The sequence below is a fragment of the Lethenteron reissneri genome, chromosome 50 (assembly GCF_015708825.2).
Source record: "Lethenteron reissneri isolate LAM-NWPU_2019-01 chromosome 50, ASM1570882v1, whole genome shotgun sequence".
Taxonomy (NCBI): Eukaryota; Metazoa; Chordata; class Hyperoartia; order Petromyzontiformes; family Petromyzontidae; genus Lethenteron; species Lethenteron reissneri.
The window spans coordinates 1,068,348-1,087,108 of NC_083828.1; the positions used below are offsets into that span (position 1 = coordinate 1,068,348).

An 18,761-nucleotide genomic window follows, 5' to 3' on the forward strand; every position below is an offset into this window, starting at 1 on the left:
ATGAAGCTGGTTGTGATCACCAACGAACTGTAAATGTGGGTTTACTCTCCAAAACACGGGTGTGATGAACGTCCTAATTGGCACGTTCTGTTTACGTGACAAACGGGTTGAACGACACATTCATAATTACGCGATCTAACCCGAAACGAATTTTATTTAGGAAGAAGAAATACTATTCTTAGGTTTTTTCGGTAAAGTCACGTAGGTAAAACATCAAAATTAATAAAAAATAAAATAAAGACCACGACGTTTCGGAGGCAACACAAGTCTCCGTCATTAGCTGTGACGGTCCCACCTGATGACGGAGACTTGTGTTGCCTCCGAAACGTCGTGATCTTTATTTTATTTTATTTTTATAAATTTTGATGTTTTACCTACGTGACTTTACCGAAAAAACCTAAGAATATGAATCATTGCAGTCACGAAAGCTTCAAATCTAGAAGAAATACTATTTTTATTTTACCAGATAAAGCCCGCTGAGCTATGTAGCTCTTTTTAATAAGCGACCTGGCCACAAATGAGAGCTCAGCGAAGTGGATTACCATGTGGAAAATGTATTCGCAGCTCAATACTTTCAACGCATGTCTTAATGCTAAATGTGGAGGGAAACACCATCGGACCCGGAGAAGAGTCCAGGCGACCACGGGGAGATCCTTGGAAACCACAAATATCACGGTGTTAATATCTCGCCGCCGTGGGTTAAAAAAAAACTCAAACCCACGCACGCGGTCACTACTCCTCCAGCTCGAGTGGAATTTCACTCAATCTTTGGCTTGTTTACACAACTGCTGAGCACACACTGTACCCAAAAGGGCACGTCTAACGGCCAGCACACACAGCACTTTTATCATCATAATAGTTGACAAGGCAACACGTTTTTGTGTTGAATTGAGCAAGATAACAGTATTTATTGAGCTTTGAAAAAAATAAGACGAAGATAAGAGTGAATTGCAGAAAGTGAAGTGCTGTGACCTTCCGCGTGGTGAATGAGTGTGGTGGGTGAGTGCTGTTGTGACCTGCACTGTGGCGACTGGGCAAGTCGTCTGGGTGACCTGCAGAGTGGTGGCTGGACAGCAGCGCTGGTGAATGGAGATGCTGGCCCATTTGGGGGCCCAGCGGTAGCGCGTTCTCTGCTTATTGGAGATTCGCAGTTCGAAACCGGAAGGCCGCCCTGATTCATGCACTGCCCTATGGGTACCTGTCCAGATCAAACGGGACAGGTGACAACCCTAATATACTGCGCACATAATTGGTAAGCATACAAAACGTATCCTTCAAAGACTGCTGAAATGATGCACTCACAGAAGGCTGTGGGGCCAATGGGTTGTGTAAAATATATTGTCTGCCGATCTATGTTCGATTCCCCACGACAAACATGACTATTGCGTTACGTATTATAACACCCACAAAATTTTAAAGAACAATTTCAGATTTTAAGAACCCAACCCGTCTGAGAATTGACATCTGTGCTGACCAAGGAACGGATTTCTACCGATATCTGATGGTTTTGTGTTGAACTTCATTACAGAATACTGCAGTTTTGTGTCTAGGTTTGTAATGTAGTTTTCTCATGTGTGCGCAGTAAACCTTTGCTCAATGGGAGATTGATAAATGCCCCCTGCTGACCCAATAGATCGCAGTTGGAATCCTGCAGACAGTAAAAGTGAACGTTTAAGATGCCACTCAAGGATAGGAATCTGCCCCAGCTCTCAGATTCATAGCAACGCAGACATTCGACCCAAGTACTTCACTTTCATTCTCTTCCCTCCAAAAGTGATGTCATCAGGTGACGTCACTTTGAAAATCACGAAGGCACATTACAGTATGCAAATACATACATCTGAAGACGATAAAAAAAACACAATTCTAAATGTTTGAACCTGAAACGCATCCCCGGCTGCAGCACGGTGGCAACACTGGATCGCTCCGCGACTACAAAGCGCCACCGTGTGGACACTTTGAGTTGTCCACTCGCGCGGCAAAGACCATCCAAGCGCCCGCGAGCAATGTTGGTCGTGAACGCAACTCGCTTGTTTCTATCCTCGCGTCTTCAATGACTCATCGACACAAGAGCAGCAGTTGCATACCAATCTCGAGTGGGGTGACCACCGCCGTGTCTCTAGTCATTTCGATGGTCCAAGTTGCCCCATGCTCAAACCTTAACACAGTGAATCGAGTGGGCAATTTTTTTTTTTGCTATTAGCTCCACCATTTGGAATTTTTACAAAGTTGACTCCAAAGTTCATATCTCGTCCTTGACAGGACACAATGAAATAATTTTTACGGCTCAATAATAAGAAATGTATTGTCAATCAGCTGTGCAGTGATATCACAACCGTGGCTGTTGATATCGTGGGTGGAGCAAGCGGTTGGCAGACTTATCTTCAGGCTCACACCACACTTAGAATGGTGACCAGAACAGATTGTTCACGTTCAAGAGTGACAACTTGAAGCGTCAACTTCACAATAATACTGTGCGAGCCCCTGGGGGGCAGGGGTCGGTAACAGACGGCTCTGGAGCCGCAAGCAGCTCAAGGGCCACCTTCTCGTATTCACAACTGTTGAATTATATGGATTCTTGTACCGAACTGGAAAACTATGTCTCTTCTCGTTAGTTTGGTTGCATTCCCTTGCCCCGGAGTAACGGTTATGATTGTGCAATATATTTTTCTTTCGTTACTCTCAAGACTGACTTTTTCAAAAAACGTTTAAAAAACAAAAGTAGCTTAAGTTAGCAATATTTTACTCTTAAAAAAACATTTCCAAACAATTAGAAGTATACATCCATAATATACAAAATGGTATTCTTCATAGGTCAATTGAACACAATTTACAAAAATATGACAGTGTTATGTACAAAAATCATGAAAATATTGCATCAAAATCTTGAGGATAATAAAACTGTAAATGCAACGAGCACAAACTTATTATTGATGTTAACATCATCCAATTGTGATGAAAATGCCAGAGTATGCAAAATATGAAGCAATCGTTTTTTGTTATAATATAAAAATTTGACTAGAACAGCAAAGGCTTTTATTCTCATTATCAGCCAGGTAATTCAGATGGAGAGTGAGTGGCTCGCAATCGGAAGGCCCCGAGGTCAATTCTAGTTCAGAGGTCGACTCAACTCAACATCCTTCCTGGGTCTTTAAAAGAGTATCCACTTTGTGGGGAAGTCAACAGTGGTTGTCTAATGGAGAAACTCGGCCCCACCAGGTGAATGTGACATTTCCACCACTGGCTCAGGGTTGTAACAGGTGATGAGCAACGCTTCATTGCTAATTTGAGCTGGAAAATACTTGGGCTTTCAGAGCAAAATGACAGGATGTAGACATCCCAGGCTCACACCCATTGGTCTTGAACCAGCGTAGCCAATCGCACACCAAACAGAGTCAGCAAATAAAGAAGACATCCTCCAGCAGCCGCGTTTCCTCATAGTTGTCCCCTGAGGTCCCCGGCACTGCACTTGGATGGAAGGGCTCCGGCGCAGGTCCGCGTCGTCTCGTTGGCTTGAAGAAACACTCACCGATGACACGACTCGGAGAGGTAGTCAGCGACTCGCCCAGCGAGTACACCGACCCCTCGTACCTGTCACGCAGCAATGGAAAAACAAATCAGCCACAACGTAGACTAGACACAATCTTGTGCAACAATAATCACGTACTACCACTCTTTAGTATTTAAGAAACCCTATAACTTGAACCAGTTGCCAATACCAAATGTACTAAAATTACTATTGATTGGGGATATTTTTACGTAATAAATTTTTTTTCATATTTTTTCAAAATGTATAGCTTTGATGCCTGTCCGTATATCGGACAGTTGGCCACTTGGTATGTTATGCGAATCGTACCTTTGGGGTGAAGGAGAGCTCGTTAGCACTGGCAGAAAACTGGGAACGTGGGAACTTGCAGCCATCTCTTCACTGTTGGTAAATATGAAGCAGCACAGACGATGGTGATTGGGACATGGAGGCAGGGCAACAAGTGAGCATTCATGGGAGGGTGGCCATGGGGTAGGTGCTAATAGCCTTCTATAGTCTGCTTATAGATTATGAAGACAATAATAACGTAGAACATTTGGTATGTGTACTATTTATATAGAGCAAGGCTATCATGAAGAAAGGTGATACGTTTCACATAGTCTGCAGAGGCTTCACAGTTGGGGACGATATTGCTATGTAAACACATTTGACAAATGTGGACAATGATGCCAGCACAGAGAGGCCTAACTGTTAAATTTAATGTACCGACCACCTACAAAATGAAAACGTAGTTATCGTAATGAAGTGTAAAATGTCATGTTTTGTAAACGGATAACACTGGCAACAAAACAGATGGACAAAGTAAATCCCGCCACGTCATCACATGGTGCTTAACCTCCAATAATGCGAGTTCAACCCCGATGAAGCTTGGAGAGCTGAATGGAGTTCAAAAGAGCTCACAAACACCTTGTTGTGAAAGACCCAACACAGAAGACCCCCGAGTTTCATCTTCCACGAAGCTCAGGGTCCACCCTAACCCACATCTGCACAAACCATGGCGGATGCAGATACCTGATGCACAATTGTAAAATTAAAAACTCTCCAGTAGTGTGCGACTGTGGTCATCCAGAACAGACCGTACAACATATAACGACGCAATGCCCGATTTACAATTACGAAGGAGACATCACAGCAATACACTCCGCTGCTCCTGCTGCGGTTATCTGGCTTGACCACCTGAATGTGAAATTGTAGTTCTTGCTCTGCATCTACATCAGCCGTACGGAAGGAGGAGACCACATGGTACGCGCAAGCACTCACCACGAGTGAGGGGGTGCTCCATGTCGCTTTCGTGCAGCTGCCAATCGCGCCTCCTGCTGCGCCAGCAGCTGGCTCAGCCGCTCCCTCTCCCATTCAAGCTCCCGCCGCTGCTTCTCCACGTCCGCCTTGGTTGCGCGTGCGGACCCAACGGCTCCACGACCATCGCACCCCTCTTGCACCTCCCTCGCACGATTCCGCACCCCGTCACTTGTACCACCTTCACCTCCCACCTCAACTTGCCTCCTCTCATCCAACTCCAGCCGTTGTCTTTGCACTGCAGGTCTTGCCTCTTCGAGTTCGCTCACATTTTCTCTCCCGGCATTTCTCTCACATTCCTGCAGCACCTTCATCCTGCCATTCCTCTCAATGCCGCCCCTTCCCTGACTGACGTCCGCTAATCGCTCGTATTCTCGTCGCGATCTGCTCTCAAGCATGTCCTCGGGGACCCTCGCCATCTCTCCCTGCTCATGAACATTTCTCCGGACAGTTGCTGTTGGAATGGCAGAGTGCTCAGCAGGAACACACTCCCCCTGCTCCTCATTCTGTCCGTTAACTCCACCCTCCTCACACTGCCACCCTGAGTCTGTGTCGCTCCTCCTACCTCTACTCTGCCTCATCATCCCTTCATCTCTAGCATGATTCCTGCTGTCGCTGTTTAACATCCCAGCGTCACTTCTTACAAGGGTTCCTTTATTTCCTACTTCTGGTACCAGTCCCCCATCTGTAGTCCCTTGTCTTGGCACTGGGGAAGAAACAACACTCACCGACCCCGGCGGTTGGAAGCCCCCCTTTTGTGTCTCCGTTCTGACAGGACCTGCCTCGGGGCCAAACCTCGGATTGCCATCTTGTCCAATCCCCCCGTTTCGTGCATGGCTGCGTGTCGGTCTCTGCAGGGGGCTATGTGCTGCTGAATTACGTTGGGGTGCATTATGGACGGTGTGCACCGACAGCTGTTGGGAGTTGGGTCGTGCTACGTGGTGGTGGGAACTCTGCGAGGGAGATAAAGAAAGCGGCAGTGTGAACCCATTTGGTGGGTGTCTGGCAAGCATCCTGCTCTCTATCTCACCACCCTGTGCTGATGGTGCCTCATGGTAAGAACTGTTTGCCTGCCCCTGTCCCACTGATAAAGACACATGATGAGGGGGACACAACTGTGATGTGATTCCCTGTGCATTCCCAGACCGCATTCCAGCAGGAACTACCGGATTAATTACAGCTGGAGCACCTGTGCGGTTCCCATAGGCAACTCCATATTCCCTCGGGGAGTAAAAGCCACGTGCCATTGCTGCCTGACTTCCCATCGACGTCTCAGTTTGCCTGTCTGTGTCTCGAGCCGGGTGAAGCGCAATACGTGGCCTGACCGAGGGAGGGCTGCCAAAATCAGCAGCACCAAGAAAGGGCTGGGCCCCTGGAGTTGTCTGGAAGAGAACAGAACAAACGCTGAGACTGGTTTCAGGCTTGCTGAAACCAATGCCAGTGAACTGCCGGATGTGATCGGCAAAAGGATGGAGTTCATTTAAACAGCTGTTTTAAGATGAAGTTGATCAGGAACCTGAATTCATGTTCAAACTCTATTTTTTACATTTATCGTTATCCATAATATGCAATAATTTTACTATATAAACAAATGTGTTGGTGCATGTATGGTTGTACGTATGAATTCTATTTCATTTTTTTTCCACTTGCTTATTTAAAATTACATTTAGATCTAATTCTCAAGCACAAAACTCGTGCTCCATAGCAACCTCATCTCACGTGGCAGTGACATGGCCCAGTAGTAACGTGTTTGTCACTTGTTCAGAGGTTCGAGGTTTGATTCTTGCAGGCCGCCCTGGTTAGTCCCGATCCTCACTGCCTCCCCAACTCCGAATAACAGGCGTAAGCCACTTCAGCTCGGCAAATGACGATGCCATTTGCCGCGTGTGAATACTGACCGCGTGATTTTCTGCACGGGCCTGCATGCCGATCAAGTGTGTGCGCGTAGAAAGCTCTTCCTGGTACGCAAGCAGCAGCTGCTGGCACTCCGAGTACTGCAATCGCAAGGGTGGGATGGCTGTCAAGGAGAAGACACTACCACAAAACTGAACAACCTTCGCCCAAATGACTGTGGTGTCATCTCACGGAATCTTTAGCACCACGTGAATACGACATTCATATATTCATATACATTTTCACAATACGGTTATATGGCAATGCGCATCTGGCTTTAAAGTACGGCCGAAGGATTTTCATTTATGGTGCGATAAATGCTTCGATATCTCAAAGCGCTTCACATCACATTTCACCTCAACCAATCCATTTCCCTGTGGCGGTCTTGCCTAGGAGATCTCTGCTGGCAATTGTTCCACCATGGCACAAAGTGTACGCAGCAACTGCCTGCAAATGGGTACAGTTTGCCTTCAAAATGCAATATCACCGTGTGTTTTCTCCCAATGAACAAATTTGCGTGTCATTTTTTTATTTCAACCGTGACAAAGGCAGACATGACCTACTCTTTTTTAAATCATGTCACGAGATCTTTAACGTCCACTGTAAAGGTAGATTTGGAGTGTAAATGTTGTTAATACGCCCACGTTATTAACTAGGACGGTTGGGGGGCTCGAACCGCCAACTCCTGCAACAAGCAGCAAATACGCTACCACTCGGCCATGTCACTGCCCAATGGGAATGTTTCTTGAGAGATGCCAATAGGGAACAGATAATATGACACTGTGGCATGCCCAAACGGGACATCGTAGGACTTCGGTGGTTATCCTCGAAGGATCTATCTTATCTAGATGAAGCTATATTAAAGGTATTTGATATGCCTGCCAAAAAAACCTAAATCATATTTTTTCACCATTGGGAAATAGGCCGAGATCGTGTTAACTGCAGCTTGTAAGATGTTAGTTTTACCAGATCCATGTGCTAGTCTAGACCTCTCATGGGTGTGGACAGCACAGTTTGGCAGTTGTCAACTGAGCGGCATTGCAGAAAGGATATCCTCCCTCTCCTTCAGAATGAGTTCCTGCCTCTCCTCCACCTGCTGGAGCTTCTGCTGATACGAAAGTGTCTCCGCTGAGAGACGGTCCTCACATAGCTCCTTCTCCTCACTCAACCTGCAGCCACACGTGCACACACACACACACACATAACGCTCACACAGATGTACACGCACAAAATTCACACCAACTTTTCCCATACAGAGACATAAACACACACACAACGTTCACACCCATAAAGAAATTCGTTATATTACCGATGCAATATAAATGTAAGTTGCCGTTGTTGTTTGCCGACCTGGCTAGCTCTCGAACGAGATTGGCGACGCGACGCTTATCTTCGGGACACAAGTCTTTCAAGCAGGCCGCTCCACTCATCGTGCCCACCGCACCACTGCTTGTGCCCACCGCTCCACTGCTGGCACCCGCCCTCTCTGCGGGTCTCCGCTCCGCCCCAACTGCCCCTGACGCCTCCTCGCAGTCTGCGCCTGACTCGAGCTTCGTTCCTTGTCTTGCACTCTGCAGTAGAGACAATACAGCCCGTGCGCGCGAGTGAATGAGCAAATAAAACGCATTTCGTGTTAGTGTTGTTAAAAGAGATTTTTTTTTTGCATTACCTGCAACCAAGTGAAAAATAACGATTACCGAATTGCGCACATATAGAAATGTATAAAACAAACGTGGCATTTTGACCTTATCGACTGAGAGATGAAAGGAACTGGCATGGTGTAATGATTAGCATATTGGACTTGTAAATCCAACATCGAAGAGTAGACCAAATACTGTACCCTCTAGAGCTCACTCTAGTGGAGGCCCTTCCGCCAGCAGTGGTATCAGTAAGAAGGCAACTGCAGTGCTGCACCTTTACCTTTTCACTGAGAAATTATGGCCAATGTGGCACGTGGTTTGTACGTTCTCACGGGCCCATCAGTGCATTCATTACGAACATTCCACTGCAGATGCTCACCACTTCCTGACTTTCAGAACCAGGAATTGATTGTAAAAACGGTTACCGGTTTACGGGTTGTCGTTTTACAACCCTAGTACAAAACAGGAAATATAATCGTCGAAAAAAATCAAGGATTAGGTGAAGATGCAATTACATATAATATATCCTCTGATTAGGACTTAGGATGCAGAAACACACGTGTTCATGGCGAAGGCCTACAACTCACAACAGCCTACGCATGGTGTGATACTGAGCTATTCACCGGATTAGAAGACGCGCAATTCCCCACTGTAATTTAAAACTAATGTTGGGTGTGTTTTCTCATCCAATGTATGTACACAAGTACACTGAATGCAATATTGACATTCGCAGCAGATACATTTAACATGCAGGCTTTCGTGACCAATTATTGATTGATAACGGATTTTTGGGTCACATCGTTCGAGTAACATGCTAATGATTTTTACAATTCTGGAAATCGCCTGATTATGCTGGTTGCAACTACCAGTAAAACGTCGTATCAAATTGTTGAATATTGTGGATTATTGCTCTTCACACTGCTGTGCCGAATCAGTAATAAATTGGCACATTTGTTCACGTGACATTTATCCGACTTTGTCGGCTGGAGGAGGGTGTACCACACACATTGGCATATTACTCACGAGATCTGACCACAAATAAATCATGAATCAGCGGATACTTTTGTTGCGTTGCGCGCGTGGCATTGCGTGTGCCTGCACTCACACGTGGCGCTGTTGCTGCCGTCGCTCCGCTCGTTGCGCCGCCTCTCTTTTCCTTCCGTCTCGCGCCCTGCGCCAGCATCAACGCCGCCTGGGCCTGCGAGTGGGAAGCTCCGAGGCCAGGGGTCCTGGCCTCCACCTCGGACACGCGCCGTGCCCAGGCTGGCGCCAGGGAGCTCGATGACCGCTGGGCAGCGCGCATGTTGCCCTCCACTTCCAGCCCTGCCACAACAATGCGCAGAGAACAGTGGTCAACAGTCGAGTGGCGGCAGGGGGGTGCAATAGAGGCACCTGTGTCTCGCAGCAAGAAGGGCCTGGGTTCCATTTCCGACTGTGTAGAGTTTGTATGTTCTCCCCCAGTCCTGCATGGATTTCATCCAGTTTCTCCAGTTTCCTCCGATAGCTAAAAATAAAATGTAACTGGTATTGGCCAAACTTCCCAATGCAGCCATCCCTCATTAAATGCAAACTCAATATTTGGAATTCGGCTGAAACGTAACCAAGAAATTAGGGAACGAATTTTATATACGCCATATTAAATATGCATTTACTGACTTTTGAATCTTTAAATTATAACGTTTGTCCGAGCATGCATTTCACAACACTGATCCGGGTGGTTTGCACGCAATGCATTTCAGACTGTGTTGGTTTGCCGCACTCTTCATGCCACCCAAGCTTGGCTGGTTTTGGTTCAACCCCTTGTGCTGATCACTGTGCAGGAATTCACCATTTTTCAACGTTCTTATTTCAGTAAAAGTCAAGATGTCTGGAAAGACGCCATGGAGTGCAAGTGTTAGCAGAACTACAACAATAGGCCATAAGAACTGTCCAGATCTTTTTTCGCGACTTATTTCGAGTATTTTTTATCAATATTTTATCATAAAATGATCGATTTTCTATTAAATATGTGCTTTAAAAAGGTTTACTGCATTCTAAAGCGTGATTTTATTATGATGCATTCCGTAGCAATGCACCTCCAATGATAGAATGGAAGCCAATTAGAACATAGGGCTTGATAAACGGAATTTTGCTTTAGGGACACGTTCTCGGTAAAGTATTCCGTATATCGATGGTTGCCCGTACCGACAAATGACTCAATTGGGATGACACGTTGCAACATCGCCCCCTCTCGAGACATCTTGGCAGGACCCTCCTGAAAAATGAGGCGCAAGGCTTGCCTGGGTAAACAAGTTGATAATGCCAATTATAAATGTCATTGGGTCAGCATGTCTGTTGAACTTCTTTCGCATCGTACATAGCCAACCGTGCTAATCTGTGCAGCTGCGTGAGCCACAGTCCTGAATCTCACCAATTCCCCCTCGACATCAGGAGGGGGGAGGGTGGATAATGCCAACAACCCCAGCTGCAAGCGATGCAACTTTCATCGGATAGACGAGAGAGACCACGGTGGGTTTGAATGGGGTTCTAGATGGGCACCCACCACCGCAGTGGAAGATTGGTTGGTGCATTGTATAGCCAAGCGCCATGTGGGTCACACATTAAATATAATCGGTAATCCGACAGTGACGTAGCCATGTAAACATCTGGATGGACAGGGGGGGTCTCTCAACGCCCAGCTCACGGCCCACGTTACCCCCCCCCCCCCTCTCGCAGCAGCAGCGTCTCTGCTTCTCTGCAAGTGACGCCGCTCTGTCGGTGGCGCACAAACGAAGACCCGCGGGCGAGGACACCCAACGACGCAGACTCGTCATCACTCCAAGGCGACAGACTCCTCATCACTCCAAGGCGACAGACTTGTCGACACGTTTCGCTCAACTTGTTGAACTTGGCTCTCGAGCAGCACTTGACCTTGGCTCCGCGCCGCCTCGGTCACGGTCACGCTTTGTCCGTGGAACATTGTGCGCCTCACAATTTACATTCTTCATACTTTAGCCACCTTTTGCCATTATTCTATTTAACTGCAGCGCCGGTAGACCGATTCGATTACCAGACGATTCCATCCGCTAATTACGACCACGGCAGCTCCATTCATTATTCACTTCAAAAACTAAATGCAACGTTTGTTGAGATACATTTCTATGTGTGCGACAATTCGGTAATGGGTTTTGCCCTTTCGGTGACCGTTAATACAAAACATTGTTTTAACAACCCGAACTGCGACACGGCAGCAAGAATCGACCTCGGCGTCTAACCGAGAATAGCGGAGTCGATTCCCTCGCTCGCGCCACTCAGCCCGCGCTGCCGTCTGCGCGTCTCTCACCGGGGCCCGCCTCGTCGCGGCGCCTCGGGGCCGTGGGCGCGCCGCGCGATGGTGGCTGCTGCTGCTGCGGCTGCTGCTGCTGCTGAGGCTGAGGCAGGAGCGCGGTAGCGGAGGCCGCAGCGGGGCGGCGTCGTGGTGCGCGGCTCGCCCGCTCCATCCCGCGCGCCGAGCGACTCGCTGCTGCTGCTGCTCGGGGCAGCTGAGCGCGTGACGTCCCCGGCCGACGCGATGGCGTCATCGTGCGGGAGACGGCGACAGTCATGACGTCATGGCGTCATTCGCCGTGAGGGAGACGGCGAAACTTGTCATGACGTCATGGCGTCATTCGTCGTGCAGGAGACGGCGACAGTCATGACGTCATGGCGTCATTCGCCGTGCGGGAGACGGCGAAACTTGTCATGACGTCATGGCGTCATTCGTCGTGCGGGAGACGGCGACAGTCATGACGTCATGGCGTCATTCGTCGTGTGGGGGACGGCGAAAGTCGTCATGACGTCATGGCGTCATTCGCCGTGCGGGAGACGGCGAAAGTCGTCATGACGTCATGGCGTCATTCGCCGTGAGGGAGATGGCGACAGATGTCGTGACGTCATCGCGTCCACAAGGAAATGGCCCCTCCCCTCCCCCCACCTCTTTGGCTGTCGGGGCCCCTAGCACCGCCCCCAACCTCCCCGTTTATTGGAGGCATATTTTCATCGCGCAGACTCCGACCAAATCCTTCCAAAACCACCACAAATGCTATCCACCTGAACAATCATGCGACAGATGCCGCCCTTCAGGTGTCCTTTTGTGGTGGCCTCGTGGCCTGTGACACCGCTCCCAGACATCTCGTGGTTATCACGGACAGAAGCCTGACCCACAAGCCCCGTATACAACAGATCTGTGACAATAAACTAATCAAGAATCGCCTGCTCCAGAAACTTGCAGGGACAAGCCGGGGCACCTCAGGTGATGTGCTGCCCTCTCACTGATCTACTCAGACAACATTGCCAAGATGTACAATTAAATAACGAAAATGCGAATCATAACTGGAACGCTGAAACAGATATAAATCCCCTGGCTCCCTATTCTGGTGAACAATTTGACACAAAATATCTGCAGATACACGCAAACTACAAAGGAATTTGCACGTTTTCTTGCCAATGACGATCTGCCCATGATCAACCAAGACCTCATCAATGTGCTTCGCTGCTGCCGACTCAAGTCCTGATCCCCCTTCTGGGATGATCGTGTCACCATCCTAGAACCTCGCACAGACACGGAAACACGCGGCCGAACGGAGTGGAACAACGCGGACGTTCAGAATAAACATCTCATTCGAGATCCAAACATCGCATCAGGACATCAACATGGCGCTGCTCACATCCCCTTCACAAATGGAAGAGTAAAGACACAAGGCACCGCAGTGCGACTGTGGCCATGCAACCCAAACTATGGACCAGATAGCAAATTACTGTGCTCTGCGTTCCTTCAGTCGAGGGGTAGAAATCAACACTCCACAGAAACTGTCTCCCCCCGAATCCCTCTCGTGGCGAGCAGACCTCGACCTTTTCCATTAGCTTCTGAACGTATAGCTGCCATACGCAAGCATATACTATTATCTATTATTCCCATTATTTCGCTGCTATTAATTTCCACATGATGGGCCACTTCGTTGGGATGTCATTTGGGGACAGGTCGCTTCTGAAAAGGAGCTACAGCTCAGTGGACTTGATAAAAAAAATGTTTTAAGTGATTTGCACTCCGAGTATGTTTTGTATTGTTGTTGTAAAGTTCTAACCTCCCCCTAAGGGACATCTGTGAAAAAGAGCTTCATAGCTCATCGGATTCCTCCTGCAGCATAAATATTCTGGTTCTGAAAATAGCCTCGCCCCGAATTCCTCAACGTAGCCCCGCCCCAAGCCCCGCCCCTAACCCCTCGCCCCGCCCCCTAGCCCCGCCCCTAGCACCACCCCTAGCCCCGCCCCTAACTCCTAGCCCCGCCCCTAGCCCCGCCCCTAACCCTTCGCCCCGCCCCTAGCCCCGCCCCAAGCCCCGCCCTTAGCCCCGCCCCTAACTCCTAGCCCCGCCCCTAGCCCCGCCCCTAGCCCGCCCCTAGCCCCGCCTCAAATCTCTGACCCCGCCCCCTGCCCTCCGCCAGTGGCGCGTGGCGCCCACGTGACCGCGCCGCACTTCGCCATGTTCCATTGAGAGGCGCGGCGTCTCCACTCCACTGTCGCACTGTACGAGGTAATGCTGCTCCTCATCCTCCTCGTTGTTGTTGTTGTTGTGGTTGTTGTTGTTGCCACTGCGTTATTACGAATGCGATGACAGATCAGTGTAGCCGTGACCTGCGGGCACTGTCAGAGCCGTTGTGTTGTTTATTCCGGGAAGGTGCCGCGAGTCGAGGTCCCGGGTTGGGTGACGGCGGCGGCGGCGGTCGACTTCTGGGCCCCCACATCATCATCATCACCATCACCTCCGGGGTGGATAAATCGAGTACCCACTTTGTTGGGGAAGTCAGCAGCCGGCTGTGCTCTGTGGAGAGAGTCTCCGGGACAAATGTCCGCCTCTGGGCCGGGGCTGCTGCTTGGGGAATGCTCCAAGCAGGAAATCACTTTGTTGACAGCTACTAGCCCCATTATAACAACGCCGACTGTAACACACGCTGCAGCATTTAGTTTAACATCCTGCAGTCGTGTTGCTGGCCGTTTGGCGTTTTGAGCATCTGCTCGGCAGCTGTGTAACAATACACAGCGCTGTAGACAATATCTATTGTAACATTACAGATCCTCTACAGCGTACCGGCTCGTGTGTCGTGTGTTGCAGCATGTTATAACATTGCGATGTAACACGCATAACAACTGCTATTGTAATATCAATTACAACGTAGTAGCTGTTATAATATTACACTATTTAACATTTTAGATATGGTGACGGATATAATTGCAATGTAACAGCTACAGTAACCGTGACACATCTGTTACAACAGCTGTAATAACACGTATAGCTATGTTAACATGTATTGACTTGCATCTGTTGCAGCGAGACGGGTATTGTAACGTGTTATAACATACATGGAATGTGCTATCACGAATGGTATAACAACCACGTATTGTAACGCGTTTCAACAGCCACGTGACGTGTTCTAACACGTTACAATAGCCGCATCACGTGTTATAATGTATCAGCTATGTAACATGTTATAGTACACACTGTATCAGCTATGTAACGTGCTATAATACACACTGTAACAACTATGTAACGTGCTATAATACACACTGTAATGCACGTAACAAGCATTTGTGTGCAGAGCGCACGCTAATCAGAGAGGGCCTCCGCTGTCATCCCGCATGTGTCACCTCCTCACGCAGTTCCCGGGAGGCGGCCGCACCATGAGCACCACTCCGTACAACGAGGACAAGGGCTCCTCGTCCACAGGGGAGCCCGAGTATGGGCACGACCCGGCCAGCGGGGGCATCTTCACTGCCGACTACAAGAAGTGAGTCTCGGGGGGGGGTGGGAGCCGGGGAGGTTGGGGGAGCGACCGGTAGTCGTGGTCTCGAAACCATGGTTTGGTTCTTGGAGTGAGCGTTTTGGGGCGAGGATTCAGATCGGGTGTTATTGGTGTTTTGTACTTGGGAGTCAGAGTCCGTGGGTTAGCGTTGGGGTCATTTTTTGAGACCAGGGTTGGAGTCGAGGTCTTGGGGCCATGGCTACAGGCTGAGAGTCGGGGTCTAAGGATCCGTGTTGTGGAGTCTTGAACTTGGGGTCGGGGTCTAAGGATCCGTGTTGTGGAGTCTTGAACTTGGGGTCGGGGTCTAAGGATCCGTGTTGTGGAGTCTTGAACTTGGGGTCGGGGTCTAAGGATCCGTGTTGTGGAGTCTTGAACTTGGGGTCGGGGTCTAAGGATCCGTGTTGTGGAGTCTTGAACTTGGGGTCGGGGTCTAAGGATCCGTGTTGTGGAGTCTTGAACTTGGGGTCGGGGTCTAAGGATCCGTGTTGTGGAGTCTTGAACTTGGGGTCGGGGTCTAAGGATCCGTGTTGTGGAGTCTTGAACTTGGGGTCGGGGTCTAAGGATCCGTGTTGTGGAGTCTTGAACTTGGGGTCGGGGTCTAAGGATCCGTGTTGTGGAGTCTTGAACTTGGGGTCGGGGTCTAAGGATCCGTGTTGTGGAGTCTTGAACTTGGGGTCGGGGTCTAAGGATCCGTGTTGTGGAGTCTTGAACTTGGTCGGAGTCTAAGGATCCGTGTTGTGGAGTCTTGAACTTGGGGTCGGGGTCTAAGGATCCGTGTTGTGGAGTCTTGAACTTGGGGTCGGAGTCTAAGGATCCGTGTTGTGGAGTCTTGAACTTGGGGTCGGGGTCTAAGGATCCGTGTTGTGGAGTCTTGAACTTTGGGTCGGGGTCTCGAATCGGCATCGCAGCAGGAAGAGCCATCCGTGTTCAGCGCCTGGAAGCAGCAGTCGGGATTGGATGGGTGTGACTGATCAACCTAATTATAAAATACACTGTAGTTGTTAACATCTCCCCGTTTGGTGATATCAAATCCGGCAGCGTGCCCTGGTAGTTATTATTAAGCGTGCCTTCTGCTTCATTGAGGATGTACAAGATTCAGTGACGTCGTCTGAAAACGGGAGGACGTTGTTGTGTGTCGGCACCATGGTCCAAATTGATAATTTTGAAAAAATTCCCGGAGATTACTCATTTGGGATAGCATCCATCAACTTTACTCCCCACTGGCAGACTATATCAGGCTGTCAAAAATAGCGCCTTTGTGATTGCCCTGCCGTATGAGAATGGTGAGAGGGCCAAATGTGCAACATAATTGCCAGTTATTATTATGTTTGAGTACCCTGAACACAAGATCATTACTGCACTGTCTCGTTTGTGTTGTGTGCTGCTTTGCAACGTTAAGTAATGTTCATCGTTTTTTTCAGACACGATGACTTGAAGGAAATGCTGGACAGCAACAAAGACTCGTTGAAGCTGGAGGCCATGAAGAGGATTGTCGCGGTACGATGAACTGGTTTACTGGATCCTGCTTTGTAAATAAGTCATCATGTGAATTTGCAATGTGTATGATTTGAAATACTGTTCAAAGCAAACTAAATAACTGCATTGCCAGTGGTACACAAGCAAGAATCGGTACAGCTCACTACATTGATAACTGACACCACATTGCAACAGATACGGTGGGATGACATTTCAGGCAATGACGCTTCAACACAGAAACGTAAAAAAGCACACAGCCTGTGACGTCATGACGACTCATCAGCAAGGTATTGGACAAAACCGGTCAACAATTGTCCATCACTGCATCGCTGCTGCTAGCAGCTAGTCCCATTTGCTCACATGTATTGTGATGCTGGCCCCAGGCAAGAGAACCACAATGCATTTCTTCAGGAAATTATTATGATTTTTTGCATAATGAACAAAGGCTGTATGCTTTTTACAAACTTCTGTGTGATGTTGTTTGAAACTCATGGTTTTCAGGCCTATTAAATTATCCATTTGTGCGGTTATTTTCGTCATTCGCAGACGTGATTAATTACCCTTCACGGGAGCTTTCTGCTATGTAGAATGTGCTGCAGTTTGATAAATGACGGAAATAACAAAAACAATTCGAACACAACCAAAGAGGCAATTAAAATCAAACATGGGATGCATTATAAAGGCTGTAATTTCATCAACCTGTCAATGTTTAATCTCATTATAAGTGGTTTTATCGTATCGACCAGATGGTGGCCAGAGGAAAAAATGCATCGGAACTCTTCCCAGCTGTTGTAAAGAACGTGGCTTGTAAGAACTTAGAGGTGAGTTCTTGTGTACATCTCATGCTTGACATTTAATTTTTTTACGGATGACCTGGGTGGGTTGTAAAACAAAAGGGAATTGTATCTGTGTGTATGTAAAAAATAAACACCGCTTAAATGAACACGAAAGATTGAAGTTATTGTCTTCGCAGGAAATAGTTTGAACTTTGTCCTTTGACGTGCTTTGCCTTCTGTGCCCCCGTGTATTCCGCTGGGTGTCTTCTCCTGGGTGTTGCCCTCTCCAGTGTAGGGAAACACGAGTCCCCAACCTGTTCCACTTCACGATCAAATCGCAAATAGATTATACTGGCATCCTGTCCCATTGGCTCTCGTTGTTTCTGGTCAATTGCCAGAGCCTTTGCAAACAGTTTTCTGCTAAATGTAATTTCCACCAATTACTGATGAATCTGGTTCCGTAATTCTTGGCACAAAAGACAAGGCCAGCCTCTCTTAGGCTCATATTTTGCAGTAAATTTTCACTGACAAAAATAAAACGTTACCTAGAACGATGCCTTCTAACAGTCGGATAGAACAACTAAGATTCATATTGCATGCTCTGATAATCTTAGCTGATGAAAGCTTAGTTTAACCTTAGTTGTTTCATCTGACTGTTGGGTACTATCCAAACGTAATGCTGCTGCATTAGTACTGGTGCTCAAGCACAACTAAAACAATCTCAATACATTTGTCAATAACACTGTGACCTTAAAAAGGAAACATGTAATAGGTGACGTTTTGGGAATAGCACGTAAAAATAATTGTTTTTTTTTAAGGCAATGTTATTCACGAATGTGTTTGGATTTTTTGTTCATACTTATCAGGCTGTACTCCGCAACTGTGATAAAAAATTTAAGATTCCCGCAAAGCCCATTGCAACACACTCACCGGCCCACGGTGTGTGAAAAACTGTCCCTCTGAGACATGTTGTGTTCCACATTTAAGCTTCCACTGATCACACAGCCTTGTTTGTCCTTGTGTCCAAACGGACCTTGGCGTGCTTCACGTTCGCGCTATTTCATGTGAAGTGCATCTGCTGTACATTTGTTTTGTCTGCATTGTAGGTGAAGTGGGGGGGTGGATGATATGATTTGTGAGTCTCGGTGTATTTTCAGTAAACACGTGTTGCCCTGTCTGGAGGTTGTTGTCGTGCATACAGAGCTGGTTCTCGAACCTTCCTAAGGGGAGGGTGGTCCTGAAATCTCGAACTTAAAAAAATATGGCCCGGCATTAATGTTTAGAAAAAAATTCAATACATTTTCTCTATATATCA

At 47.9% G+C, this 18,761-nt stretch overlaps 2 protein-coding genes across 5 annotated transcripts in view; one reads left to right on the plus strand and one right to left on the minus strand.

Annotated features, from left to right (window-relative positions):
* Positions 1-965: 965 nt before the first annotated feature.
* KIAA1328 (KIAA1328 ortholog) lies at positions 966-11,887 on the minus strand. 4 transcript variants are annotated; one of them, XM_061572326.1, is made up of 8 exons: positions 11,699-11,887; positions 9,482-9,699; positions 8,087-8,307; positions 7,790-7,905; positions 6,742-6,851; positions 4,808-6,225; positions 3,857-3,928; positions 966-3,591 (listed from the first exon to the last, which is right to left on the minus strand). In XM_061572326.1, the coding sequence occupies exons 1-8, from the start codon at positions 11,853-11,855 to the stop codon at positions 3,396-3,398; spliced, it is 2,508 nt and encodes an 835-aa protein (XP_061428310.1). In that variant the 5' UTR covers positions 11,856-11,887; the 3' UTR covers positions 966-3,395. The 4 variants fall into 4 exon arrangements, 3 of the variants coding, with proteins under 3 accessions (XP_061428310.1, XP_061428311.1, XP_061428312.1); XM_061572327.1 differs by lacking the exon at positions 11,699-11,887 and adding an exon at positions 11,255-11,444; XR_009756657.1 differs by having other exon boundaries at positions 4,808-6,851.
* Positions 11,888-13,817: 1,930 nt separating this feature from the next.
* LOC133355054 (AP-3 complex subunit beta-2-like) overlaps positions 13,818-18,761 on the plus strand; it is a 33,441-nt gene continuing 28,497 nt past the window's right edge. Inside the window, exons 1-4 of the mRNA XM_061572314.1 lie at positions 13,818-13,927; positions 15,052-15,179; positions 16,616-16,691; positions 17,417-17,491. Coding sequence (XP_061428298.1) covers positions 15,073-15,179; positions 16,616-16,691; positions 17,417-17,491 — 258 coding nt within the window. The 5' untranslated portion in view covers positions 13,818-13,927; positions 15,052-15,072. The remainder of the gene's footprint in view (positions 13,928-15,051; positions 15,180-16,615; positions 16,692-17,416; positions 17,492-18,761) is intronic.